This window comes from Heptranchias perlo, chromosome 13 (genome assembly GCF_035084215.1).
Source record: "Heptranchias perlo isolate sHepPer1 chromosome 13, sHepPer1.hap1, whole genome shotgun sequence".
Taxonomy (NCBI): domain Eukaryota; kingdom Metazoa; phylum Chordata; class Chondrichthyes; order Hexanchiformes; family Hexanchidae; genus Heptranchias; species Heptranchias perlo.
In genome coordinates, this window is record NC_090337.1 from 51,490,744 (window position 1) to 51,518,695 (window position 27,952).

A 27,952-nucleotide genomic window follows, 5' to 3' on the forward strand; every position below is an offset into this window, starting at 1 on the left:
TTTTGTTACATTTTACTTTAATAAAATAAATTCAAAATTTTAAAACACACAAAAAATTAGCACAGTGACCGTACATAGTCTATGCGGGTTTGTGAAATGTGGGCTCGCTGATTGGAAAATGTCCTGCCTTGAGTGTTTGTCCATGGAAAGGCTGCTGCTAATGTTCTAAGATGTTGACCATTCTTTTCCGTGTGTCATGTTTGAAGACGTACAGTAATTCAGATGGTGAAGTGTGGAGAACGAATCACTGAATATCGTCATCATCAAAGAGGTCTTCAAAATCTAAAGATTTAAACAATAAGTACAATTAATATCCTCAAATCAAGGTTTACTTGAGTTCACATGAGTGCAAAAGACAAGGCTGAAGCATTTGCAACCATCTTCAGCCAGAAGTGCCGAGTGGATGATCCATCTCGGCCTCCTCCCGGTATGCCCACCATCACAGTAGCCAGTCTTTAGTCAATTCGATTCACTCCACGTGATATCAAGAAACGGCTGAGTGCACTGGATACAGCAAAGGCTATGGGCCCCGACAACACCCCAGCTGTAGTGCTAAAGACTTGTGCTCCAGAACTAGCCGCGCCTCTAGCCAAACTGTTCCAGTACAGCTACAACACTGGCATCTACCCGACAATGTGGAAAATTGCCCAGGTATGTCCTGTCCACAAAAACCAGGACAAATCCAATCTGGCCAATTACCGCCCCATCAGTCTACTCTTAATCATCAGCAAAGTGATGGAAGGTGTCGTCGACAGTGCTATCAAGCGGCACTTACTTGCTCGCCAATGCTCAGTTTGGGTTCCGCCAGGACCACTCGGCTCCACACCTCATTACAGCCTTGGTCCAAACATGGACAAAAGAGCTGAATTCCAGAGGTGAGGTGAGAGTGACTGCCCTTGACATCAAGGCAGCATTTGACCGAGTGTGGCACCAAGGAGCCCTAGTAAAATTGAAGTCAATGGGAATCAGGGGGAAAACTCTCCAGTGGCTGGAGTCATACCTAGCACAAAGGAAGATAGTAGTGGTTGTTGGAGGCCAATCATCTCAGCCCCAGGGCATTGCTGCAGGAGTTCCTCAGGGCAGTGTCCTAGGCCCAAACATCTTCAGCTGCTTCATCAATGACCTTCCCTCCATCAATAAGGTCAGAAATGGGGATGTTCGCTGATGATTGCAGTGTTCAGTTCCATTCGCAACCCCTCAGGTAATGACGCAGTCCGAGCCCGCATGCAGCAAGACCTGGAGAACATCCAGGCTTGGGCTGATAAGTGGCAAGTAACATTCGTGCCAGACAAGTGCCAGGCAATGACCATCTCCAACAAGAGAGAGTCTAATCACCTCCCCATGACATTCAACGGCATTACCATCGCCGAATCCCCCACCATCAACATCCTGGGGGTCAGCATTGACCAGAAACTTAACTGGATCAGCCATATAAATACTGTGGCTACAAGAGCAGGTCAGAGGCTGGGTATTCTGCGGCAAGTGACTCACCTCCTGACTCCCCAAAGCCTTTCCACCATCTACAAGGCACAAATCAGGAGTGTGATGGAATACTCTCCACTTGCCTGGATGAGTGCAGCGCCAACAACACTCAAGAAGCTCGACACCATCCAGGACAAAGCAGCCCGCTTGATTGGCACCTCATCCACCACCCTAAACATTCACTCCCTTCACCACCGGCGCACAGTGGCTGCAGTGTGCACCATCCACAGGATGCATTGCAGCAACTTGCAAAGGCTTCTTTGACACCACCTTCCCAACCCACGACCTCTACCACCTAGAAGGACAAGAGCAGCAGGTACAAGGGAACAACACCACCTGCATGTTCCCCTCCAAGTCACACGCCATCCCGACTTGGAAATATATCGCCGTTCCTTCATCGTCGCTGGGTCGAAATCCTGGAACTCCCTTCCGAACAGCACTGTGGGAGAACCTTCACCACACGGACTGCAGCGGTTCAAGAAAGCGGCTCACCACCACCTTCTCAAGGGCAATTACAGATGGGCAATAAATGCCGGCCTCGTCAGCGACACACACATCCCATGAATGAATAAAAAAAAAACTATATTTTCTCTATTCTCTTTTCCTTCCTTCTCTTATCCCCTACCCTCCGCAGTTACCTCCCCCAAAGTTCCACTGATTTGTTAAAAATGAGAAAATACTGTAAGCTCTTTATACAGCTCCATGACTGCAATCATTATCACTCTCTAGTCCAACAAGAAAGCATGGTTACATCGAGTTACATAGAATTTACAGCACAGAAGTAGGCCATTCGGCCTAACTGATCTATGCCGGCGTTTATGCTCCATACGAGCTTCCTCCCACCCCTCTTCATCTAACCCCGTCAGCAAATTCTTCTATTCCTTTCTCTCTCCTGCACTTATTTAGCTTCCCCTTAAATGCATCTATGCTATTCACCTCAACTACTCCTTGTGGTGGCGAGTTCCACATTCTAACCACTCTTTGGGTAAAGAAGTTTCTCCTGCATTCCCTATTGGATTTATCAGTGACTATCTTATATTTATGACCTCTGGTTTTTGACTCCCCCACAAGTGGAAACATCTTCTCTACATCTACCCTATCAAACCCTTTCAAAATCTTAAATGTAAGGAATCTTACAACACCAGGTTATAGTCCAACTGTTTTATTTGAAAATCACAAGCTTTCGGAGGCTTTCTCTTCGTCAGGTGAGCGAGTGTGGGATTCCATGGAAGGTTACCGCATTCATAGTCAGAGAACAATACCTGGTGATTACAGATAATCTTTCCAACTGCCCGTTGTCAAGGCAATCAAAGTGTTCAGACAGAGTGATGTTACCTACAGGACCACCGAATACACAAATGGCCAGAACACAAAACAGAGAAAAAGAGAGGGAGAGAAACATCCGAAAGGAAGAGAAAGACAGAGAATGACCCGTTGTGTTAAAAACAGATAACTTTTTTTCGCTGGTGGGGTTACGTGTAGCGTGACATGAACCCAAGATCCCGGTTGAGGCCGTCCTCATGGGTGCGGAACTTGGCTATCAATTTCTGCTCGACGATTTTGCGTTGTTGTGTGTCTCGAAGGCCGCCTTGGAGAACGCTTACCCGAAGATCGGTGGCTGAATGTCCTTGACTGCTGAAGTGTTCCCCGACTGGGAGGGAACCCTCCTGTCTGGCGATTGTTGCGCGGTGTCCGTTCATCCGTTGTCGCAGTGTCTGCATGGTCTCACCAATGTACCATGCTCCGGGGCATCCTTTCCTGCAACGTATGAGGTAGACAACATTGGCCGAGTCACAGGAGTATGAACTATGTACCTGGTGGGTGGTGTCCTCTCGTGTGATGGTGGTGTCTGTGTCGATGATCTGGCATGTCTTGCAGAGGTTGCCGTGGCAGGGTTGTGTGGTGTCGTGGACACTGTTCTCCTGAAAGCTGGGTAATTTGCTGCGAACAAGGGTAATTTGAGGTTGGGTGGCTGTTTGAAGGCGAGTACTGGAGGTGTGGGGATGGCCTTAGCGAGGTGTTCGTCGTCATCGATGACATGTTGAAGGCTGCGGAGAACATGGCGCAGTTTCTCCGCTCCGGGGAAGTACTGGACGACGAAGGGTACTCTGTTGGTTGCGTCCCGTGTTAGTCTTCTGAGGAGGTCTATGCGATTTTTCGCTGTGGCCCGTCGGAACTGTCGATCAATGAGTCGAGCGTCATATCCCGTTCTTACGAGGGCGTCTTTCAGCGTCTGTAGGTGTCCATCGCGTTCCTCCTCGTCTGAGCAGATCCTGTGTATTCGCAGGGCCTGTCCATAGGGGATGGGCTCTTTGACATGGTTAGGGTGGGAGCTGGAAAAGTGGAGCATCGTGAGGTTGTCCGTGGTCTTGCGGTAGAGTGAGGTGCTGAGGTGCCCGTCTTTGATGGAGATTCGTGTGTCCAAGAAAGAAACTGATTCTGAGGAGTAGTCCATGGTGAGCTTGATGGTGGGATGGAACTTGTTGATGTTATCGTGTAGTCTCTTCAGTGATTCTGCGCCATGGGTCCATAAGAAGAAAATGTCGTTGATGTATCTGGTGTATAGCGTTGGTTGGAGGTCCTGTGCAGTGAAGAAGTCCTGCTCGAACTTGTGCATGAAAATGTTGGCGTATTGGGGTGCGAATTTGGTCCCCATGGCTGTTCTGTTTGTTTGGGTAAAGAACTGGTTGTCGAAGGTGAAGACATTGTGATCCAGGATGAAGCGGATGAGTTGTAGGATGGCATCTGGAGATTGGCTGTTGTTGGTGTTGAGTACTGAGGCTGTTGCAGCGATGTCGTCATCGTGGGGGATACTGGTGTAGAGTGGCGAGACGTCCATCGTGGTGAGAAGTGTTCCTGGTTCAACTGGTCCGTGGGTGCTGAGTTTTTGTAGGAAGTCTGTAGTGTCGCAACAGACTCAAAATCTTAAAGACCTCTATCAGGTCACTGCTCAGCCTTTTCTTTTCCAGAGAAAACAGCTCCAGCCTATTCAGCCTTTCCTGATAAGTATATTCTCTCAGTTATGGTATCATCCTTTGATGAAGGCAAAATGACTTCCATCCTGATCAATTATCCTTCCCTTCTTGAGCAATAAGTGAAGAAAACCTTATTGTGGGTGCCAGTCAAGAGTAGGATTTAAACTCAAGGCGTGTTCTGGGTTGGCTTTTTTTCATTCATTAAGTTGATGAATGGAACTCTTTTCATTTCAGGCACCCATCAGGCACTCCCAGGTTAGCTATAGCACAGCCAGTTGCAAAGTGAAGCTCTCTCCCCTCAGCCCCAACTTCAGCATACTGCACCAATATGACACTTTCACCATTTCCAACACCAGCCTCTGAGCGAAACTGCCAATTAGTGCTTCCTGTAACCTCCTGCAGCCCTACAACCCGCCGAGATCTCTGTGTTCTTCTAATTCTGGCCTATTGCGCATCCCCGCTTTTCGTCATTCCACTATTGGTGACCATGTCTTCAGCTGCCTAGGCCCCAAGCTCTAGAATACTCTCCCTAAACCTCTCCACCTCTCTACCTCTACCTCTCTCTCCATCTTCAAGATACACCGTAAAACCTACCTCTTTGATCAAGCTTTTGGTTACCTGTCCTAATATCTCCTTATGTGGCTCAGTGTCAAATTTTGTTTGATAATGCTCCTGTGAAGCACCTTGGGATGTTTCACTCCATTAAAGGCGCTATATAAATGCAAGTTGCTGTTGTTGAATTGGGGACAGTTTTGTACTACAGGTTCGTACCCAGTAATCTAACTATTTGAGACTGTCCAAACTAATTTCATACAAGACCATTGGGGTGGGGTACCTAGGCTGTTCGAAAATCTTCCGTCAATCAAATAGCGTCTGACTCAAGAAACTATTACATAGAAACATAGAAAATATGAGCAAGAGTAGGCCATTCGGCCCTTCGGGCCTGCTCCGCCATTCAAATTGATCATGGCTGATCATCCAACTCAGTACCCTGTTCCCGCTTTTTCCTCCTATCCCTTGATCCCTTTGGCATTAAGAAATATATCTATCTCCTTCTTGAATACATCTAATGACTTGGCCTCTACCGCCTTCTGTGGTAGAGAATTCCACAGGTTCACCACCCTCAGTGAAAAAATTTCTCCTCATCTCGGTTCTAAATGGCATACCCCGCATCCTGAGACTGTGACTCCTGGTTCTGGACCCCGGTTCTGGACCCCCTGCCTTCGGGAACATCCTCCCTGCATCTAGTCTGTCAAGTCCTGTTAGAATTTTGTATGTTTCGATGAGATCACCTCTCATTCTTCTAAACTCTAGTGAATATAGGTCTAGTTGACCCGATCTCTCTTCATACGTCAGTTCTGCCATTCCAGGAATCAGTTTGGTAAACCTTCGTTGCACTCACTCCATGGCAAGGACATCCTTCCTCAGATAAGGAGGCCAAAACTGCACACAATACTCCAGATGTCTTCTCACCAAGGCCCTGTATAACTGCAGTAAGACATCCCTGTTCCTGTACTCAAATCCTCTTGCAATGAACGCCAACATACCATTCGCCTTCCTAACTGCTTGCTGCACCTGAATGCTCGCTTTCAGCGACTGGTGTACAAGGACACCCAGGTCTCTTGCACCTCCCCTTATCCCAATCTATCACCTTTCAGATAATAATCTGCCCTTCTGTTTTTACAACCAAAGTGGATAACCTCACATCTATCCACGTTATACTGCATCTGCCATGTTCTTGCCCACTCACCCAACTTGTCTAAATCACATTGGAGCCTCTTTGCATCCTCCTCACAGCTCACATTCCACCCCAGCTTTGTGTCATCTACAAACTTGGAAATGTTACATTTAGTTCCCTCATCCAAATCATTGATATATATTGTGAATAGCTGGGGCCCAAGCACTGATCCCTGCAGTACCCCACTAGTCACTGGCTGTCACCCGGAAAAAGACCGGTTTATTCCTACTCTCTGTTTCCTGTCTGTCAACCAATTTTCAATCCAGGCCAGTATATTCACCCCAATCCCAGGTGCTTTAATTTTGCACACTAACCTCTTGTGTGGGACCTTATCAAAAGCCTTCTCAAAAATCCAAGTACACCACATCCACTGGTTCTCCCCTATCTATTCTACTAGTTACAGCCTCAAAAAACTCCAGTAGATTTGTTATGCATGATTTCCCTTTCATAAACCCATGCTGACTTTGTCCAATCCCGTTAATGCCCTCCAAGTGTTCTGTTATCACATTTTTTATAATACTCTAGCATTTTCCCCACTACTGATGTTAGGCTAACTGGTCTGTAATTCCCTGTTTTTTTTCTCCCTCCTTTTTTTAAAATAGTGGGGTTACATTTGCCACCCTCCAATCTGTAGGAACTGTTCCAGAGTCTATAGAATTTTGGAAGATGATCACCAATGCATCCACTATTTCCAGGGCCACTTCCTTTAGTACTCTGGGATATAGATTATCAGGCCCTGGAAATTTGTCAGCCTTTAGCTCCATTAATTTTTTTTAAATAATACTGATTTCCTTCAGTTCCTCCCTCTCACTAGACCCTTGGTTCCCTAACATTTCTGGCAGGTTATTTGTGTCCTCCTTTGTGAAAACAGAACTAAAGTATGTGTTTAATTGTTCTGCCATTTCTTTGTTCCCCATTAGAATTTCCCCCATTTCTGACTGTAAGGGACTATTACCATCAATCAGTGGAAACTGCTGCCCTAGAGCTCAGTGTATTGATTTCCTGCCTCACCACTGAAACTTTTTATCAATGGATTGGTCAGTTGAAAAACTTCAATTGTACAAGGTTTTTATCATTTGTCTTGTCTGGTAAGCTGTTCGCCACTAAGCACCTTTTACAAGAATGGTCAGGCCTCAAACTTATTTCAGAATGTCCATCAATGCCATTCTTGAAGGCGGCATGATTCAAGTCACCTATTTTGGTCTAGGATTTTGAATTAATAACATAGATTTATAAAGAAACAACAAATACTTTTCCCACAATGCCATTCTTAGGTGAACTTGAGATTGTGAGACAGAAAGACCAGCCACATTTACATTTCTACAAAGTTTCTTTATGATTATTCCCTTCAATTACAGAACAGATAGTGATTATATTAAAAGTTAGAATGTAGAAGGCTGTAAAATATTGTTCCAATATTGAGCTTTGTTTAGGAGGAACATCGGCATACATCTACCTACACTGGGATACCACCATAAACGTAAATACTTAAAAAGGTTTGCAGTTTTGTTCAAGTCACCAATACATTTTTTAATTCAAACGAGTTTTGGGGATGGTTTAGCTCACATAATTTAGCTCTATAGTTTTGTCCTCTTCACCATTCCAAATATTTGAACTAGATTTCTGCTCTCTTATTATGTTAAAGCAGCCTGTAGTCACCATTCAATATAAGTTCTTAACTTCAAATTTTTGATGAAGTTTAGTGCTTATTGTGATGAAGGATCTCAGTGCTTTTCTACTTTTGCCATCCAGTGTCCATATTATATACTGCCAGTTAAGGTACAGAATAATCTGATTCAGAAGAAATGTCTCTGTCCAGAGCCCCAACTGCACCAGCATACATTTCCCAAATTAGCCACTGAAGTCTGTGTGAGCTTTTCAAGTTAGTGCCAATCTGTGGGCAGTTCGGTAAATGCACCTACATTGTCTATGAACAGGGCTACACAGGAGCGGTGTGTGGTAGTGGAACACTGTGTTTGTGAAAGCAAAAACTAATAAGGAACACACAGCCAAGGTCGCATCTGTTGGCTCTAAGGAACAGAATGAAACTGCCTCCACAATTAGACCTCTGCCAGCCAGGACAAACCAAGCAAAGGATGTTGGCAATACCTAAAAATCCTACTTAGTTAATGGACAAGAGGAAAATTCCTCATAGTATGGCACATTGGGTGTGTTTCTACTCTGTAAGCCACAAAACCCTGCCATTGCAAGCTACAGCACTTCATAGTTTCCATTAAATTCATTGAAATGAATCACGGTGTTTTAAAATATTAGGTACATAAAAGGACTTGAACTTGTGATCCATGTAATGTGAAGTTAGCTCATCTACTAATGTGACCTAACAAACTTCAAACCAATAAAATGTGAATAGAAGATAATGTGATCAAGAAAGCCACAAATACTCATCCTGGAGTTATCTTGTTGAAATTCCCAATGGCACCACAGTCTCATTAATCTTTAACACATTAAATCAAAACTTCAAAAGAAAAACAATTGATCTTTTGAGACTTGCACGTAAAATTTGGAACGATGCACAAAAATATTTTACTCCTTTTATTATTGTTGTGGCTCGCACACGCAGCACAACCATTCCATTCCTGGATAGAAAAACATCTCCAAGAACTGTAAAATGGTTAAAATAAACATGGTCATACATTTGTAAAATTAGGTTCTATAGTTGGAAGTATACACAACATTGGATACTGGAAACCCTTTTAATTTGCTTATTTATGCAACTGAAGTATAACTGTAGACAACATTTAGGTAAGTATGTTGGGAACGGATCAATTTTAACCTTGGGCATTAGGATAAAAACAACAATTTCAAAGTAGAGCCAAATTTTGGGAGGAATCCTTAAGAAAAAGGTTAGTCACTGCCACGTTACAGTATTCCCATCTACAAGAAACTCGCTGCTGTGTTGGAACACTCCTCCTCCTCCTCCTCCTCCTCCTCCCAGAACAATACACCAAACACAGAACAAAGGTTGTAACTATAATGAGCTTATAAGGAATTCATATCCACAGGAATCATACTGCCCACAAGGTATTTTATTGCCTATTAAAGATTTTATGTTGATTCATTATTCTTAATATGGCCATGTCATTTCCTCTGTAAATCTGACATGCAATTGAAGTATTTGAGTAACTGGAGCTGTGGCACTAATCATAAGTACACAAAGTACATATATAAACAGAGCATTTCATTCAAAAAGCAGTATTTGGGTATAGCAAACTTGTAATCTGAAATCCTGTAATTTATGAAATTATTTGAATGCACCAATGTTTATTCCAGATGGTTTCAGGCACCATCAGGCACTGAGGGTCATTTATTTAAAAATGAATTGGTACACAAAATATATATTAAAGGCAATACATTTTCTTCTATTTATTTAAAGTAATAAACTACTCTGAATGTGTTCCTGGGGGTGTGGTTGATCTGTGATAATGTTGCCCCTTTCTAGCAACCTGATTGTAAGAACCACAGGACCACAAAATGGTTCTGGTGAACTATTTCCATCGGTCTCCAGTGACCACATGACAATTGCCTCCAATCACATGCTTACATCACCCAAAGTCTATCAGAAAATTGGACGCCATTACTGACTAACAACCTGGTTGCAACAGGTCTCTTCACCAGTTGAAAAACTCCAAGACTTTTCCTGACATAAATTTTATTCATCTTTAGTCATTTTATTGAACTGTACACATTTCATTCACATTTCCTTTGAATTTCTAATTACTTCTCAATCCAAATTCAGCAACCTAAATCCTTCTGCGACCTCACAGATCCATGACAACTGGAGTTTTATTCAGCTTTGTGTTCAAGTTTACTGAAGTCTAGACATTTTACACAGTTTTAATTTTTTTTCGGAGTAAGCCTTGGCTCAGTGGTAGCATTCCCGCTTCTGAGTCAGAATGTTACGGGTTTGAGCCCCTCTCCAGTCAGCACCAGCAAGCTGTGACGAGAGTTTATGGTCTCCAGAATACTGGGCTGACATCCAGCGAGCAACTCGCGTCTAACGGAAGCGATGCACTCATCCATCATAGCCCTATTGAGCAAGAGATCAGAGTTCTAGCCTCAGAATACTGGGCTGACATCCAGCAGCATACTCGCGTCTGATGGGAGTGGAGTGACGACCCTCCCCATCGTATCTAGCCGGTCCACCAGATAGGGACACTATTTAATATTTTATTCAATTCATAGATTTACATAGAGTCTACAGCACAGAAACAGGCCATTCAGCCCAACTGGTCTATGCTGGCATTTATGCTCCACACGAGGCTCCTCCCACCCCTCTTCATCTAACCCTATCAGCATATCCTTCTATTCCTTTCTCCCTCATGTGCTTATCTAGCTTCCCCCTAAATGCATCTATGCTAGTCGCCTCAACTACTCCTTGTGGTAGCGAGTTCCACATTCTTACCACTCTCTCACAATGAATCGAACATGAAAGGGATTGTGTTATAAACATATTTTAAATCAATACGCACAATTCTAATCCTTAATCTATGTATCGATAAGATTTATATATCTCTTTGGCACTTGTAGAAGAACAATATCTTTTTCTTTTATGGCAAAATAGCCACAGACAAACAACGCATGCTGTGTGCACAAACTTTCTGAAGGGTACACACTAATTCCAGTAAAATTCATGACTCTGTATGGAGAAAAGTTAAAACATGACACTGGGTGACATAACAGGTTAGACACTGGCTTTTTACCACTAACTAGAGCTTAAATTCAGGGACGAAAAAGTCTCCTGAACGAAGTGTTAATTTTTTTCACAAATATTTTGTTACAACCTAATCTTTGGTTGAACTGTTGGTCATTGAATCCTTGCTCATCAAAATTGCTCAATCAGATAAAAATGTTTAGCTGGTTAATGATAGAATTTTTGGAGCCAAAATTAGGTACATCATATTATGTTGTAAAATCATTTAAATAAGTATATTTCTATAGTCTTAGTAGAAACTCCAACCTTGGTGAGGAGTAATGGATCAGTCGGATAGCCTGAAATAATGCTTAGCTAAGGTACCTAGAGGGAAAGTTTCTGCCCAAGTTTTCAGAAGTCAAGACAGCAGCAGTAGTCATAAGAAGTCTTCAAATAGGAATATTAGATTGTACTCAAATTCAGTTCAGTGGGGAATCCAACAGTTGTCAGGAAGTATGATATGATATTATAACTGTGTGCAAGAGGTTAGCTTGAGGCTAGAAGAGGACAACTACTGATGAAGCACAGAAGGAGGCCATTCAGCCCATTGTGCCTGTGCAGGGTCTTTGAAAGAGCTACTGAATTAGTTCTACTCCCCTGCTCTTTCCCCGTAGTGCTGCAAATGTTTCCTTTTCAAGCATATCCAATTCCCTTTTGAAATCTGCTTCTACCACCCTTTCAGGTAGTGCATTCCAGATGATTACAGACTCACTGAAGACATATCCTTGAGGCAAGAATGAATGCATTGTGCAGAGGAAGACAGATTGTTTTGATATAACAGTTAAAAGAGGTTGTATGTTTTTATATGATCATCCAAGATACAGGAAGAGCATAATTGCTACCTGTTATTTCACTATATAAACAGAAAAGTCCTAAGGTTGTCAAGCAAGTACTCCTCAAAACTACTTACTGATGTTATGTTAAACTGAGGCTGTGATACTGTAATTCTGAATGTAGTTATGCTACATTAAATTGAATATAGTTAATTCTTTAGCTGTAATTCTGAAATGAAGTTAATACTTTGTTTGTAAAATTGCATTGAATTATCCTGGACTATACAGAAGCAGTGTAATATTGTAGTTATAGCACATTAAACTATGCCCTGTTCAATCCTCAATATCTTTGGGGTAAGTGGAATTAAATGGGTCTTTTTAGTAGAGTCGGTTTATATAGTTTGATTTAAGAACCAATTTAAGCATTTGACAGAAAAACTCTAGCTATAAACCTCAATCCCAATCTATTATTCCTACAACTGCTATATGTTGATTGTAAGGGTCCGACTTCAAATAAGTTTGGGGAGTGTTAACCCAGTTTCTCACTGACTATGAGCCCATAGCACAAAACTGGTACTGCATTCAATGCACAATAGTAAAATATCAATGTCTGAAGTAACATGTGAAAAAATGTAAACTCAATGGTTGTGATATGTAAATTTGCCATCAAGTTAAAAGCTTTACTCAGACAGGCCACAGGATGGCTGGTGTAACAAGTGAAAAAACAACAATTTGCATTTATATAGCACCTTTAACCTTCACAGGAGCATTATCAAACAAAATTTGACACCGAGCCACATAAGGAGATATTAAGACAGTTGATCAACAGCTTGGTCAAAAAGGTAGGTTTTAAAGAGCACCTTAAAGGAGAGAGGGGTAGAGGTGGAGAGGTTTAGGGATAGAATTCCAGAGGTTAGGGCCAAGGCAGCTGGAGGCATGGTCGCCAATGGTGGAGCAATTAAAATTGGGGATGCGAAAGAGGCCAGAATTGGAGGAGCAGAGATCTTGGAGGGTTGTAGGGCTGGAGGAGGTTACAGAGGTAGGGAGGGGCGATGCCATGAAGGGATTTGAAAACAATTTGTGTAAACTATGTAAAAGTAGGAATAGACTGGCTGTTAGGCAGTTATTCTTTTCCCAGAGATTGTAAGCCTCTGGAATACATTGCCGGCTTGTGTGGTGGGTGTTGACTTTTCACTAGCCTTCAAGAGGGAACTGGACCTGTTTCGGACTGGGGCAGAGATTGCATCATATAGAAGGAAAGTGTTTTTAATTGATTACACTTGGTCAAAGGATCTCCTGGACTGGTTTCAATTGTTTGAGGGGGTCAAATATTTTTTTTCCCTTATTTTGCTACTTCCAGGAGATTACATGGCTGCAAGGATGGGTGAAAGGTAGGAAGAATTGGTTAGAAGTGATAGGAACATAGGAACAGGAGTAGGCCACTTAGCCCCTCGAGCCTGTTCTGCCATTCAATGAGATCATGGCTGATCTGTGACCTAACTCCATATACCCACCTTAGCCCCATTTTCCTTAACACCCTTGGTTAAAAAAAAATCTTTCAATCTCCGAATTAAAATTAACAATTCAGCTAGCATCAACTGCCGTTTGCAGAAGAAAACTCCTTTCAGTGTAGAAGTGTTTTCTAACTTCACTCCTGAAAGTCCTGGCTCTAATTTTTAGGCTATGTCCCCAGTCCTCGATTCCCCAACCAGCGGAAATAGTTTCTTTCTACTTACCCTATCAGTTCCCCTTAATATTTTGAAAACTTCGATCAAATCACCCCATAATCTTCTAAATTCCAAGGAATACAACCCTTGTTTGTGTAATCTCTCCTCGTAATTTAACCCTTGGAGTCCAGGTCTCATTCTAGTAAATCTATGCTGCATTCCCTCCAAGGCCAATATAACCTTCCTAAGATGCAGTGCCCAGAACTGAACACAGTACTCCAGGTGTGGTCTAACCAGGGCTTCATGGAGCTGTAGCATAACTTCTGGACTCTGCCTAATCATATTATAATTTTCTAAGAGCCCTGTTAATACATCCTTAATAATGGATTCTAGCATTTTCCCTACTATTGATGTCAGGCTAACTGGCCTGTAGTTGCCTGTTTTATCTCTCTCTCCTTTCTTGAATAGCGAGGTTACATTTGCTATCTTCCAATCCACTGGTTCCTGAAATCGAGAGAACTTTGGAAGATTATAGTTAGGGCAACTGCAATGTTCTCACCTACTTTCTTCAAAACCCTGGAATGGAAACCATCTGGTCCTAGGGATATGTCACTCTTTAGTGTCATTATTTTCTTCTTTGCTGTTAATTTGCTTACGTTAATTATGGTGAAACCCCATTCCTGATTCAAAATTAGTTTCCTTGAGGTGTCCAGCATGCTATTCTCTTCCTCTACTGTAAATACTGATGCAAAGTAATTATTTAACATGTCCGCCATTTCCTTATTTCATTTACAATGTCACCATTGTCAGTTTTTAATGGGCCCACATTGCTCTTGACCACCCTCTTTTTCCTATAACTAATGATTTTTTGTGTTGACTTTGATATCCCTTGCAAGTTTCTTTTCATACTCCCTTTTTGTAGCTCTTACTATCTGTTTTGTCACCCTTTGCTGTTCTTTGCATCTCTGCCAGTCACCAGGATCTGTGCTATTTTTTGCATTTTTGTATGCTTTTTCTTTTACTTTTATGTTGTCCATGGCTTTTTTTTGGCAAGTAGAGCTCTTGCTGCTTACTGGTATAAACTGGTTCTGTATCACATTAAATACTTTTTTGAACACCTCTCACTGATCTTCTGTCATTTCACCCATTAACAGATTTGCCCAGTTTACTGTATCCAGTCTCTGTCTCATCCCGTTGAAATCGCCCTTACCTAAATTTAGAATCTTAGTAGCTAATCCGTGTTTCTCCCTTTCAAACACAATGTTGAACTCGATCATATTATGAGGGTCCGGTCATCATGGTGTGGAGCAGGCTTCATGGACCAGCTGGTCTTTTCCTGCCCGTCAATTTCATATGTTCATATGTAACAAGGATGAGAATTTTAAAATTAAGATGCTGCCAGACCAGGAACCAATGTAGGTCAGCGAGCACAGGGGTGATGGGTGAACGGAACGGTGCAAGTTAAGATACGGACTGCAGGGTTTTAGATGAGCTCAAGTTTATGGAGGGTGGAAGATGGGAGGCCGAACAGGAGATCATTAGAATTGTCAAGGCAAGAGGTGACAACGGCATAGATGACAGTTTCAGCAGATGATGAGCTGAGGCAGGGGCGGAGTCGGGCTATGTTATGGAGGTGAAAATAGGCGGTCTTGGTGATGGAGCGGATATGTGTTCGAAAGCTCATCTTGGTCAAATATGATGCCAAGGTTACAAACAGTCTGGTTCAGTCTCAGACAGTGGTCAGGGAACAGAGTTTACGGCGTGGACCGAAGAAAACGGCTTCATTCTTCCCAATATCTAGTTGGAGGAAATTTCTGCTATTCCAATACTGGATATCGGATAAGCAGTGTGACAAATCAGAGGTAGTGGAGGTGGTGGTGAGGTTGAGCTGGGTATCGTCAGCATACACGTGGAACCTGACAGTGTGTTTTCGGATGATGTTACCGAGGGGCAGCATGTAGATGAAAACTAGGAGGGGTCCAAGGATAGATCCTTGGGGGACTCCAGAGGTGACAGTACGGGAGCAGGAAGAGAAGCCACTGCAAGTGATTCTCCAGCTTCAACTGGACAGATAGGAATAGAACCAGGCGTGTGCAGTCCCACCAAGCTGGCCAACGGAGGAAAGGCGTTGGAGGAGGATGGTGTGGTCAACCGTGTCAAAGAATGCCGATAGGTCAAGAAGGTTGAGGTGGGATCATTTACCACGGTCACAGTCACATAGAACGTCATTTGTGACTTTGATAAGGGCAGTTTCATTGCTGTGGCAGGGGCAGAAATCTAATTGGAGGGTTCAAACATGGAGTTGCGGGAAAGATTGACAGATATGGGAGGCAACAACACGCTCAAGGACTTGGGAGAGGAAATGGAGGTTGAAGATGCGGCGGTAATTTGCAAGAAAGTGGGGTCAAGGGTGTTTTTTGCATTGGGGGGTGGGGGGGGGGGGGGTGGTGATGACGGCAGATATGAATGGGATGGGGGACAGTGCCAGACGAGAGGGAACCGTTAACAATATCAGCTAACATGGGGGCCAAGAAGGGAAGTTGGAGGACAGCAGTTTGGTGGGAATAGGGTCGAGGGAGCAGGAGGTGGATCTCATGGACAAGACGAGCTTGGAGAGGGCATGAGGGGAGATTGGAGAGAAACTAGAGAAAGATGTGAGTTCAGGGATAGGGCAGGAGGGCAAACTGTAGGGGAAGTTTGGCTTGGTGGGCTTGGAGAAAGCAAGTAAACGTCAGAGGCAGCAGAATGGGTGGTTTCAATCTTAGTGACAAAGAAGTCCATGAGCTCCTCACACTTGTTGTTGGAGGCGAGGGTGGAGGGGGCAGGGGAGAGGGGTTTAAGAAGACGGTTTGTAGCAAGAGAAGCCTGGGGTTATTTTACATTCCTGGATGATCCTGGAACAGTGAGCAATTTTGGCAGAGAAGAGCAGGACCCGACAGTGCTTTATGTGGGCCAGCAAGATCTGGCGATGAATGGCTAAAAACCAGTTGTCCGCCATAAACATTCAAGTCTACGTCCCTTGGACTTAAAGGAGAGGTAATAAGGGCCATACTAGGGGAAACAATCAGGGTGAGAAAGAGTAATGGTTTTTCTGGGGACGGGGGGGTCAAAGGTGGAGGTGAGGGTGTAAATGAGCAGTTTGGCAGCTGCAGAAATATCATGGTGAATGGAAGGCCAAAGGTTAGACAGGTGGGAATTTGAAAGTGCCGCTGTAAGTGACTTGGGGGTTCGTTTTTGCAAGGGGTGGACACAGAAGGAAGTGGAGTTGGGGGGGGGATGATGTGAGTGGAGAGGGATACAAGGAGGTAATCAGAGATGGCTTTATCTGTGATTGACACGATGGCGTGGGGGGGGGGGGTGGAGAAATGGGTAGGGGAGTTTATATGGAGGGAGAGATTAAGTGAAGATAGGAAGGCAGCAGTAAATTCAGAAGAGAGGGCATGTTGGGTTGAGATGGAGGTTGAAATCATCGAGGATAAGAGTCGCTCGGTGCAGAAGCTGTGGAAGGGAAGGAGTGAAGATACCTCGGTGAGAAACTTGGCGTGGTACTTGGGTGGGTGGGAGAGAACGAGGATTTTAAAGGAGGGATGGGAGGTTGCAACAAGGTGAGATGCTCAAAGGAAAAGGTGCCAGAGGAGTAGGGGGACAAACCAAGGTGTGATTTAGTGATAAGGGCCACACCACCACCGCGGCAGTCTGGGAAGTGGTGGAAGATATAGCCAGGCGGGGAGGCTTCGTTAAGGGGTATGGTGTCATTACTCGTCAGCTAAGTTTCCATCAAGGCCATGTGTCGATGCAATTATTCACAATAAGGTCATGGATGGCAAAGGCCTTCTGGTGAACGAACATTCTGGAAGGAGATGCGGAGAGGGGCAGTTTATCCGCTGGCCAAGTCCACAGCGTCAGCGCTGGGAGGGGTGAATGGGACAGGAAGGAGATTGGCAACATTAGCCCTCAGCGGGCGCGCTGGGCGGGAAAGTTGGTGACAGAGTAGGATGGGGCAGTTGGGGTTGCTGCTCATAAGGAGGCAGCGACGAGTGCCTCCATGGGCCCGTCGGAGGATGCCAAGAGAGGTACACGGTGAAGCTGTAGGCTTATCTAAGGGGGAGTCCAGCCTGGGATGGCGGAAGGAGAGTAGGAAGGTCGAGGAGTGGTGAAGGGTTGGGATAGGGATTTGGGGGGGGCAGAGTACACGAGAGAAGAGAAATGAAAAGAAGTATGACAAAAGGAGAGAGACACCTAGGAGGGGTAAAGAGAAAAGAAGAAAAAAAGGGGGGGAAAGAAAGGGAAATAGAAGTGATAGGGTCGGGTCTAGAGTGGCAGCCAAAACGTGCACGTGAATGGACACAGGGTAATTCAAATTACATAGGCATGGTTATATAGCAAGATTAGGACAGATATGTCCTTGTAGTAAACAGGGAATACAAGGAGGGAGTCCAAGGTTAAAGTCAGAGGTCCTGTGATGGGATAAAGTTGGCATAGATAGGGTGGAGTCAGCTTGGAGCATCGTCGAACTGATGTCCAGGTTCGGAGACGGGTATGGAGGGTGAGTGAGTCCAGAAGTTTTTTTTTTTGTTCGTTCATGGGATGTGGGCATCGCTGGCGAGACCAGCATTTATTGCCCATCCCTAATTGCCCTTGAGAAGGTGGTGGTGAGCCACCTTCTTGAACCGCTGCAGTCCGTGTGGTGAAGGTTCTCACACAGTGCTTTTAGGAAGGGAGTTCCAGGGTTTTGACCAAGCGACGATGAATGAACGGCGATATATTTCCAAGTTGGGATGGTGCGTGGCTTGGAGGGGAACGTGCAGGTGGTGTTGTTCCCATGTGCCTGCTGCTCTTGTCCTTCTAGGTGGTAGAGGTCGCGGGTTTAGGAGGCGCTGTCAAAGAAGCCTTGGCGAGTTGCTGCAGTGCATCCTGTGGATGGTACACACTGCAGCCTCAGTGCACCAGTGGTGAAGGGAGTGAATATTTAGGTTGGTGGATGGGGTGCCAATCAAGCGGGCTGCTTTGTCCTGGATGGTGTCAAGCTTCTTGAGTGTTGTTAGAGCTGCACTCATCCAGGCAAGTGGAGAGTATGCCATCACACTCCTGACTTGTGCCTTGTAGATGGTGGAAAGGCTTTGGGGAGTCAGGAGGTGAGTCACTCGCCACAGAATACCCAGCCTCTGACCTGCTCTTGGAGCCACAGTGTTTAGATGGCTGATCCAGTTAAGTTTCTGGTCAATGGTGACCCCCAGGATGTTGATGGTGGGGGATTCGGCTTTAGTAATGCCATTGAATGTCAAGGGGAGGTAGTTAGACTCTCTCTTATTGGAGATAGTCATTGCCTGGCACTTGTCTGGCGTGAATGTTACTTGCCACTTATCAGCCCAAGCCTGGATGTTGTCCAGGTCTTGCTGCATGCAGACACGGACTGCTTCATTTTTTGAGGGGTTGCGAATGGAACTGAACACTGTGCAATCATCAGCAAACATTCCCATTTCTGACCTTATGATGGACGGAAGGTCATTGATGAAGCAGCTGAAGATGGTTGGGCCAAGGACACTGCCCTGAGGAACTCCTGCAGCAATGTCCTGGGGCTGAGATGGTTGGCCTCCAACAACCACTACCATCTTCCTTTGTGCTTGGTATGACTCCAGCCACTGGAAATTTTTTCCCCCTGATTCCCGTTAATTGTCCACCACCATTCACGACTGGATGTGGCATGACTGCAGAGCTATGATCTGATCTGTTGGTTGTGGAATCGCTTAACTCTGTCTATAGCGTGTTGCTTCCGCTGTTTAGCATGCATGTCGTCCTGAGTTGTAGCTTCACCAGGTTGGCACCTCATTTTTAGGTACACCTGGTGCTGCTCCTGGCATGCTCTCCTACACTCCTCGTTGAACCAGGGTTGATCCCCTGGCTTGATGGTAATGGTAGAGTGAGGAATATGCCGGGCCATGAGGTTACAGATGGTGCTGGAATACAATTCTGCTGCTGCTGATGGCCCACAGCGCCTCATGGATGCCCAGTTTTCAGCTACTAGATCTGTTCTGAATCTATCCCATTTAGCACGGTGATAGTGCTAACACGTTGGATGGTGTCCTCAGTGCAAAGACGGGACTTCGTCTCCATGAGGACTGTGCGGTGGTCACTCCTACCAATACTGTCATAGACAGATGCATTTGCAACAGGTAGATTGGTGAGGACGAGGTCAAGTAAGTTTTTCCCTCATGTTGGTTCGCTCACCACCTGCCGCAGGCCCAGTCTGGCAGCTATGTCCTTCAGGACTCGGCCAGCTCGGTCAGTCGTGGTGCTACCGAGCCACTCTTGGTGATGGACATTGAAGTCCCTCACCCAGAGTACATTCTGTGCCCTTGCTACCCTCAGTGCTTCCTCCATGTGGTGTTCAACATGGAGGAGGACTGATTCATCAGCTGAGGGAGGGCGGTAGGTGGTAATCAGCAGGAGGTTGAAGGGTAGAGTGTCGTAGGATGCACTGCTGGAGGTATTTTCATGGGAATGAAGAGCCAGGAGATGCGCAGAATCGGTCGTGGGGCAGAAAAACAGTGGCGAAGTTGGGGGTCACTATAAGGTCCAGAAGCAGCGTAGAAATGGACTTCGGCCCAGGAGAGTGAATTTCTGGCCAGGACCCACACTAGCAAAATAAAGCTGAAAAACCAGTAGGACAGTCCCAAGCTCAGCAGCTAACAGCAGAGGTGGGGGGGGGGGGGGGGGGATGGGCTGTTAGCTAGGCAAAGTTACCATAAAACTTAAGCAACTGAATAGAAGCTCAGAGTCACAGCAGCTGAGTCTTACTGTGTAGTCCATTGGAATAGCATAATCTTGATGGTAGAGAAGTCCAGGAATTGGGAAAGCCAATTTTGGGCAAAGATCCAGTGCTCACTGATGAAAACAAAGAGCAGGCATGGTCGGGGGATAGGCAGTGGGCCCAAGTAACTTTAAACTTGCAGCTTGAAATTGTAGTTAGGGCTAAAATGCACCCACTGTTAGAGCCAGGGGAACGTAGCAAATAGTGGAAGAGAGGAGATTGGGGGCAAAAGAGCAACGGATGGCCAAGGACAGAGTTACACAGCAAAGGAGCTCCCGAGAGAGTTGCCAGCCCAGGAGCCATCTTGAAAAATTTTGTTTGGAAGTTTTGTTTATGTGGTTGAAGCCTGGGCACAATATTGGAGCTGAGCAGATGAAGCTTTACTCTCTGCTCCTCACCATGCTGTACCTACGCCGGGAGTGCTGGATGCGGATATTGGGTGCTTGAAATCATAACAGATCCAACAGACAAATTGATTGCATCTGTAATTTTGCAAACTTATATTTGAAAACCGCAACTATTTGAAACATTCAGAACCTAAATCAGCCTTTGACGCCTTCTGTAAATGCATAAATACTTTACTGCACCTAGCACCTGCCCCCTAGCTGTGAGTAATACTAACAGCAGCTAAACATTCCGAGTCACGATTCTACCAAGAAACTGGTGTATCACGCACAGCGATTTTTCCAAAAATGTCACTTGGGATAAAACATTAAACTCAAATTCCATTGACCAGCCTAAAAATCAGGAAATCAAAGCAGAAAACATTAGAATAAATGTAAAAATCATTCTTAATTTGTAAAAGTCTCATTTTTTTCAGTTGCCCATTTTTATTAATTTCTTTACTGCAGACTTTTTCGAAAAATAGCTGTTATATACCTTTGAACAAGGAAGTTTGCAATACCAACTGGGGTACTTTGCTTACATATCAGTCCTTTTAGGAGTGAGTGGTGTAAAACTGCCGACAGAACATGACAGAATTATTCTACCACTTTGCTTGAAGTTTTTATTGTTCTTCTTTCTATTCCTGCCAGTCATGCAGTTGTTGCATTTCCTATTAAAATAAATGACGGAGGGAGAAAGGAAATAACCCATCTTCAGAAAACTATCCACTTTAATCCAACTGTCACAATGACATTGGACGGCAGTTCACAAGGTCACATAAGTAATGGCCAGATTTTAACATAATGAAAAATGAGAAACAGAGAGTGCTACCTGCAGCTATCACGGGCTTTGCAAGTGAGGACGATTCAGTGTAAGAAGTTACGATGACAAAGAGATTTCAGAGAAGAGGATGAAGCAGATTAACAAATACTTGACATGAAAAAGAGATTTGTGTAATTGAACAGAAATTACATCAGCATATTAAAAAATGTTAGAGAGCTAGAACAGAATATAATAGGAGACTGCAAAGACTAACTGCAATGCGTGACAGAAATATCAGAGATATGTTTCAATAATATAACAATCTGAGGCAACTAGAGGACACATAGATACAAATGACGTACAAAAAAATGGCTAAGAAAGAAAATGAATCCTTAATCATAATTATTGCATTATTAATCATTTTGCAAACCTGTAATGGCTGCTCAGCCATTACAGGTTTGCAATAAAAAAAAATTCTGAGCATATGTAATAGTGTAAGAAATTACTGAAGAATATCTTACCATTAAAGAAATCTGCATGGACTGCTTTTTCGTTAGCTGCAAGATCCATTAGAAGTCCTGAACTTCCTCCTGCCTGAAAAAAAACCCAAAATGACTGGAGTTATTTAAAGACAGTTTATGGGGTACAAGGTCTGTCAATCATTTGATCTACTTAGAAAAATAGCAAAGCCCAGCTTCTCTTTACTTGAGTAACAAGTGAAGAGTAAATGAAGGTTCACTAGATTGATTCCTGGGATGAGAGGATTATCCTATGAGAAGAGATTGAGTAAAATGTGCATGTATTCTCTGGAGTTTAAAAGAATGAGAGGTGATCTCATTGAAACGCATAAAATTCTTACAGGGTAGATCCTGAGAGGCTGTTTCCCTGGGCTGGAGAGTCTAGAACTAGGGGGCATAGTCTCAGGATAAGGGGCCGGCCATTTAGGACAGAGGTGAGGAGGAATTTCTTCACTCAGAGGATGGTGAATCTTTGGAATTCTCTACCCCAGAGGGCTGTGAATATTCAATCGTTGAGTATATTCAAGGCTGAGATCGACAGATTTTTGGACTCTAAGGGAATCAAGGGATCTGGCGGGAAGATGGAATTGAGGTCGAAGATCAGCCATGATCTTATTGAATGGTGGAGCAGGCTCGAGGGGCCGTATGGCCTACTCCTGCTCCTATTTCTTAAATATAGTGTGATACTGAACCAGATAATTCAGATTCAATCCTGGGAGCGCACAGGGTTAGTTGATCTAAACTGGGGCAGCAACTGGGAAGTTACAAATAAACTAAGGAAGGAAAAAAATAAATCAACCAGGGCTTCTACTCCTGATTCCGGCCGGAAATTGCAATTGTGGTCATTGAGTGAGGTCAGGATTGGCTAGGCTGTGCTGTGCCCATGATCAAATAGCTTGCCAACACTCACTGTCTAGGCTCTCACATGAAGAATGCCCACTTGGCCAACGTACTGGAGTGCTGCCAATGTCTGTGGATTCATATTCTAATACAACTCATTGCCTTAAGGAGACAAAGGAGAAAATTAATAAAAGATTAAAATGTAATATTCAAATATAGGAGGCAATGCACGTTAAGAATAGTAGGAGCCAGACTTTAATTTCCAACAGTGAATTTCCGACTTTGACCACGCTATTGGAAGCAGACACTGAACAATGCAAGCACTTGAAAGGAGAAACAGGATGGAGTTTAGACTGCATTTACACGTATTCTTATAGCAGGTTACACCTGGAATCAGACTACCTACCTGTTCTCTTATCTGGAGTAAGGAGAGAAAATACAAAATAACTTATAACAATCCACAAATGTGGGGAAATCTATAAAACACCGTATATAAAAATAATAGGTGGTATGGGGATGAGTTATCGTACATGTATATAAATGGCCTAGACCCAATTCACTTTCGTGTATGTCTGTACGAGTCCTGACAACTTTTTAATGTTACATTTTTCAACATCAGGAGATAATTGAGAGCCCCCAAATTTTGGTGTTGCATATTAGGTACAGCAATACCCTGGGAGTGAGATTAAAGCAAGTATAGTATGCCATAGCTGATGACACCCAGCTCGACCTCATAGAATGATACAGCGCAGGAGGCCATTCAGCCAATCATTAAGAAAGAGCTATCCAATTAGCCCCTCTCTTGCTCTTTCTCCATAGCCCAGCAAATTTTCCTCCTTCAAGTATTTATCCAATTCCCTTTTGAAAGTTATTATTGAATCTGCTTCTACCACTGTCTCAAGCAGTGCACTCCAGATCATAACAACATGCTGTGTAATTTTTTTTTTCTTCATGTCGCCTCTGGTTCTTTTGCCAATTACCTTAAATCTGTGTCCTCTGGTTGTAGACGCTTCTGCCAGTGGAAACAGTTTCTCCTTATTTACTCTATCAAAATCCTTCATGATCTCCCCTCAACCTTCTCTGCTCTAAGGAGAACAACCCCAGTTTCTCCTGTCTTTCCACATAACTGAAGTCTTTCAACCCGGGTACTATTCTAGTAAATCTCTCCTGCACCCTATCTAAGGCCATTGACATCCTTCCTAAAGTGTGGTGCACAGAATTGACCACAATACTTCCTTGCTTTTGTACTCTATGCCTCTATTTATAAAACCACAGTTCCCGTATGCCTTTTTAACCAACTTCTCAACTTGTCCTGACACCTTCAAAGACTTGTGTACGTGCACCCCCAGATCTCTGTTCCTGCATCCCCTTTAAAATTGTACCATTTAGTTTATATTGCCTCTTCTCATTCTTCCTACCAAAATGAATCACTTCATACTTCTCTGCTTTAAATTTCATCTGCCATTTGTCTGCCCATTTCACCAGTCTGTCTATGTCCTCCTGGGGTCTGTCACTATCCTCCTCACTGTTTACTACATTTCAGAGTTTTGTCTCATCTGAAAACTTTGAAATTATGCCCTGTATACCCAAATCCAGGTCATTAATATATGACAAAAAGACCACCACCTCTCTTGACTCCTCTTATTTGTCACGCTGCTTGTCCAACATCCAGTACTGAATGAGCAGGAATTTCCTCCAACTAAATATTGGGAAGATTGAAGCCATTGTCTTCGGTTCCTGCCACAACTCTGTTCCTTAGCCACCGACTCCATGGACAACATCTGAGGTTGAACCAGAGCGTTCCCAACCTTGGCATCCTATTTGACAGAGATGAGCTTCCAACCCCCATATCTGCTCCATCCACAATATCACCTCCGTAACATCGCCCATCTCCGGCCCTGCCTCAGTTCATCTGCTGCTGAAACCCTAATCTATGTCTTTGTTACCTCTAGACTTGACTATTCCAATGCTCTCCTAGCTGGCCTCCCAGTTTTCACCCTCCATAAACTTGAAGTAATCCAAAACTCTGCTGCCCGTATCCTAATTCGTACCAAGTCCCTTTCACCCATCACCCCCGTGCTCGCTGGCCTACATTGGCTCCCAGTCCGGCAATGCCTCAAATTTAAAATTCTCATCCCTGTATTCAAAATACTCAACCCTGTATACAAATCCCTCCATGGCCTCGCCCCTCCCTGTAACCTCCACCAGCCCGACAACCCTCCGTGATCTTTGGGCTCCTCCAATTCTGGCCTCTTGCACAGCCCTGATTTTAAATCGCTCCACCATTGGCGGCGTGCCTTCAGCTGCCTAAGCCCTAAGCTCTGGAATTCCCTCCCTAAACCTCGCTACCTCTATCCTTAAAATCTACCTCTGACCAATGTATTGGTCACCTTTCCTGATATCATCTTATGTGGCTCAGATTGATAATCGCCTTTGTGAAGTGCCTTGGGATGTTTTACTATGCTAAAGGCGTTGTATAAATGCAAGTTGTTGTTGTAAATAGCAAATGAATATTTATGTAGTTTTACTCACCAAGGAAAGAAGACGGCTACAAAAAGCAAAAGATGTGTAATGATGCACAGTTTTGTGCCAAGTTCTAATTTGCAAAACCATTGGCAGATAAAAGGAGTGCAAATAATAGAAATTTAACTGCAACAGGAACATCGGAACATGAGTAAGTCATTCAGCCCTTCCAGCCTGTTCCACAAATCAGATCATGGTTGATCTCAACTCCATTTATCCATGTTTGATCCATATCCCTTGATACCTGACAAAAATCTATCGATCTCAATTTTGAAAATTTCAATTGACCCAGCATCCACAGCCTCTTGAGGGGAAGAGTTCCAGATTTCTACTACCCTTTGTGTGAAAAAGTGCTTTCTGATTTCATTCCTAAATAGCTTAGCTCTAATTTTAAGATTTTGCCTCTTTTTTCTGGATTCCCCACCAGAGGAAATAGTTTCTCTGTACACACCCTATTGAATCCCTTTATCATTTTAAACACCTCATTAGATTACCCATCAACCTTCTAAACTCAAGGGAATACAAGCTAAGTATATGCAACCTATCCTTATAATTTAACCCTTTAATCCCTGTTATCATTCTGCTGAATCTGCACTATACCTCCTCCAAGGCTTCTGTATCCTTCCCGACGTGCAGTGCCCACAACTCAACGCAGTACTCCAGACCAATCAAGGCTCTGTACAACTGAAACATAACTTCTTCCCCTTGGTACTTCAGCCCTCTTGAAATAATGGTGAACATTCCATTAGCCATCTTGATTCATTTTTGATCATTTTACCAGCTCAAATTTTGGCATTCCACCTTCAGTTATTAAACCTTTGTCAAATTATCAATTTGAAACTGTACCCATGTAAATGGTCACTTCAGAATCATTCAAAAAAGACCAAAAAAAGCTTAAGAGTTTGCATTTTCATATTTAGGGATCAACTGGGGAGGGGAAAAGAGAGTAACCGAAGGCAAGGGCAAAGCAACAAGTTTTGAGGAGGCTTTTGAAGGAGGGGAGAGAGAAAACATTGTGGAAGGGTTAAGGGAGTGTTTGACAGGGTGGAGCCGACACAACTGTAGGCTCTGCGACAAATGGTGAATAAAGAGAGGGATGGATACAAAGGAGGCTAGATATGCGAGAGTGGAGGAAATGTTTTTTTTTATTCGTTCACGGGATGTGGGCGTCGCTGGCGAGGCCAGCATTTATTGCCCATCCCTAATTGCCCTCGAGAAGGTGGTGGTGAGCCGCCTTCTTGAACCGCTGCAGTCCGTGTGGTGACGGTTCTCCCACAGTGCTGTTCGGAAGGGAGTTCCAGGATTTTGACCCAGCGACGATGAAGGAACGGCGATATATTTCCAAGTCGGGATGGTGTGTGACTTGGAGGGGAACGTGCAGGTGGTGTTGTTCCCATGTGCCTGCTGCCCTTGTCCTTCTAGGTGGTAGAGGTCGTGGGTTTGGGAGGTGCTGTCGAAGAAGCCTTGGCGAGTTGCTGCAGTGCATCCTGTGGATGGTGCACACTGCAGCCACAGTGCGCCGGTGGTGCAGGGAGTGAATGTTTAGGGTGGTGGATGGGGTGCCAATCAAGCAGGCTGCTTTATCTTGGATGGTGTCGAGCTTCTTGAGTGTTGTTGGAGCTGCACTCATCCAGGCAAGTGGAGAGTATTCCATCACACTCCTGACTTGTGCCTTGTAGATGGTGGAAAGGCTTTGGGGAGTCAGGAGGTGAGTCACTCGCCGCAGAATACCCAGCCTGACCTGTCCCAGCCTGATATGTGCTGGCATATCAGGCTGGGACAGGTTGCAGACAGATGCGAGGCCTGGAGGGACTTGTAGATGAGAACAAGGATTTTGAATTTGATATGCTGGGGCATAAGGAGCTAATGGAAGTTAATGGGGACAGGGTTGATATGGGCAGCAGAGTCTTGGACAAGTTGTAGTTTATGCAGGGTGGAACTCAGGATCGTTAGAGTGGAAGTGATGAAGACACAGTGGGGTTGAGGCAGCTATCGAGGAGGCCGATGTCCCAGAGGCAGAAACAGGCACCTGGCAGGTGAGAAATGAGGTGTGAAGCTCAGAATAAACAGGACACTAAGCTTGTGCATCATCAACCTGAGTGAGCAGCCACAGCAGGGTCCAGATTCAGGCTGACATGCAGAGTTTATGGTGGGAGTCAAACTTTGGTCTTGCTGATGTTGGGGAAGTGGATAGCACAGTGATGGTTATCTGGATAAGGATGGTGGAGAAAGGTTATGAGCACACACAAGGAAGCCAACCGATGATGTTGCCATGGGGGCAGTATGGAGACAAGGAAAAGAAAGGGGTGAGGGAAGGAGTCTTGGAACACACCCGAGGAGGGAGGAGGAGGAAATGTAGGAATAGAACCAGGCGGGACTCCTAACCCGGGGCACTGAGGCCAAATGATGCCCTTCCACCCCGGAGAGGCCTGGGGCTCGGCTCTGCCCGTCCAGCCCCTTTGACCAGACAGACCTCCGTCTGGGGCCTGGGCCCGGATCCCTTCCATTTTGTTGACGGTTTGACACAGTCTGACACAAACCTCGTCCAGATCCACGTACGGACCCGCGCCCTCGGGGAACATCTCGTCCACCGCCGGCTTCATTGTGACTGGAATTTTCTGTCCCAGACCGTCCCCCGATTCCAAGCCCCGGACTCGAAACCCAGACGGAACTTCCGGTGTCCCACACTCGTTCTGCGTCGATGGGAACTCGCTCCTCGGATAAAAGAGCCGCCGGGGAAACCCGGGCACCTGGCCTTAATCTCACTG

General features: G+C 44.6%; 1 protein-coding gene across 1 annotated transcript; it reads right to left on the reverse strand.

The window, feature by feature from the left end:
- Nucleotides 1-27,883, reverse strand: cops9 (COP9 signalosome subunit 9). The gene is made up of 3 exons (XM_067995488.1): nt 27,725-27,883; nt 21,825-21,897; nt 1-282 (listed from the first exon to the last, which is right to left on the reverse strand). The coding sequence occupies exons 1-3, from the start codon at nt 27,785-27,787 to the stop codon at nt 245-247; spliced, it is 174 nt and encodes a 57-aa protein (XP_067851589.1). The 5' UTR covers nt 27,788-27,883; the 3' UTR covers nt 1-244.
- Nucleotides 27,884-27,952: the final 69 nt, after the last annotated feature.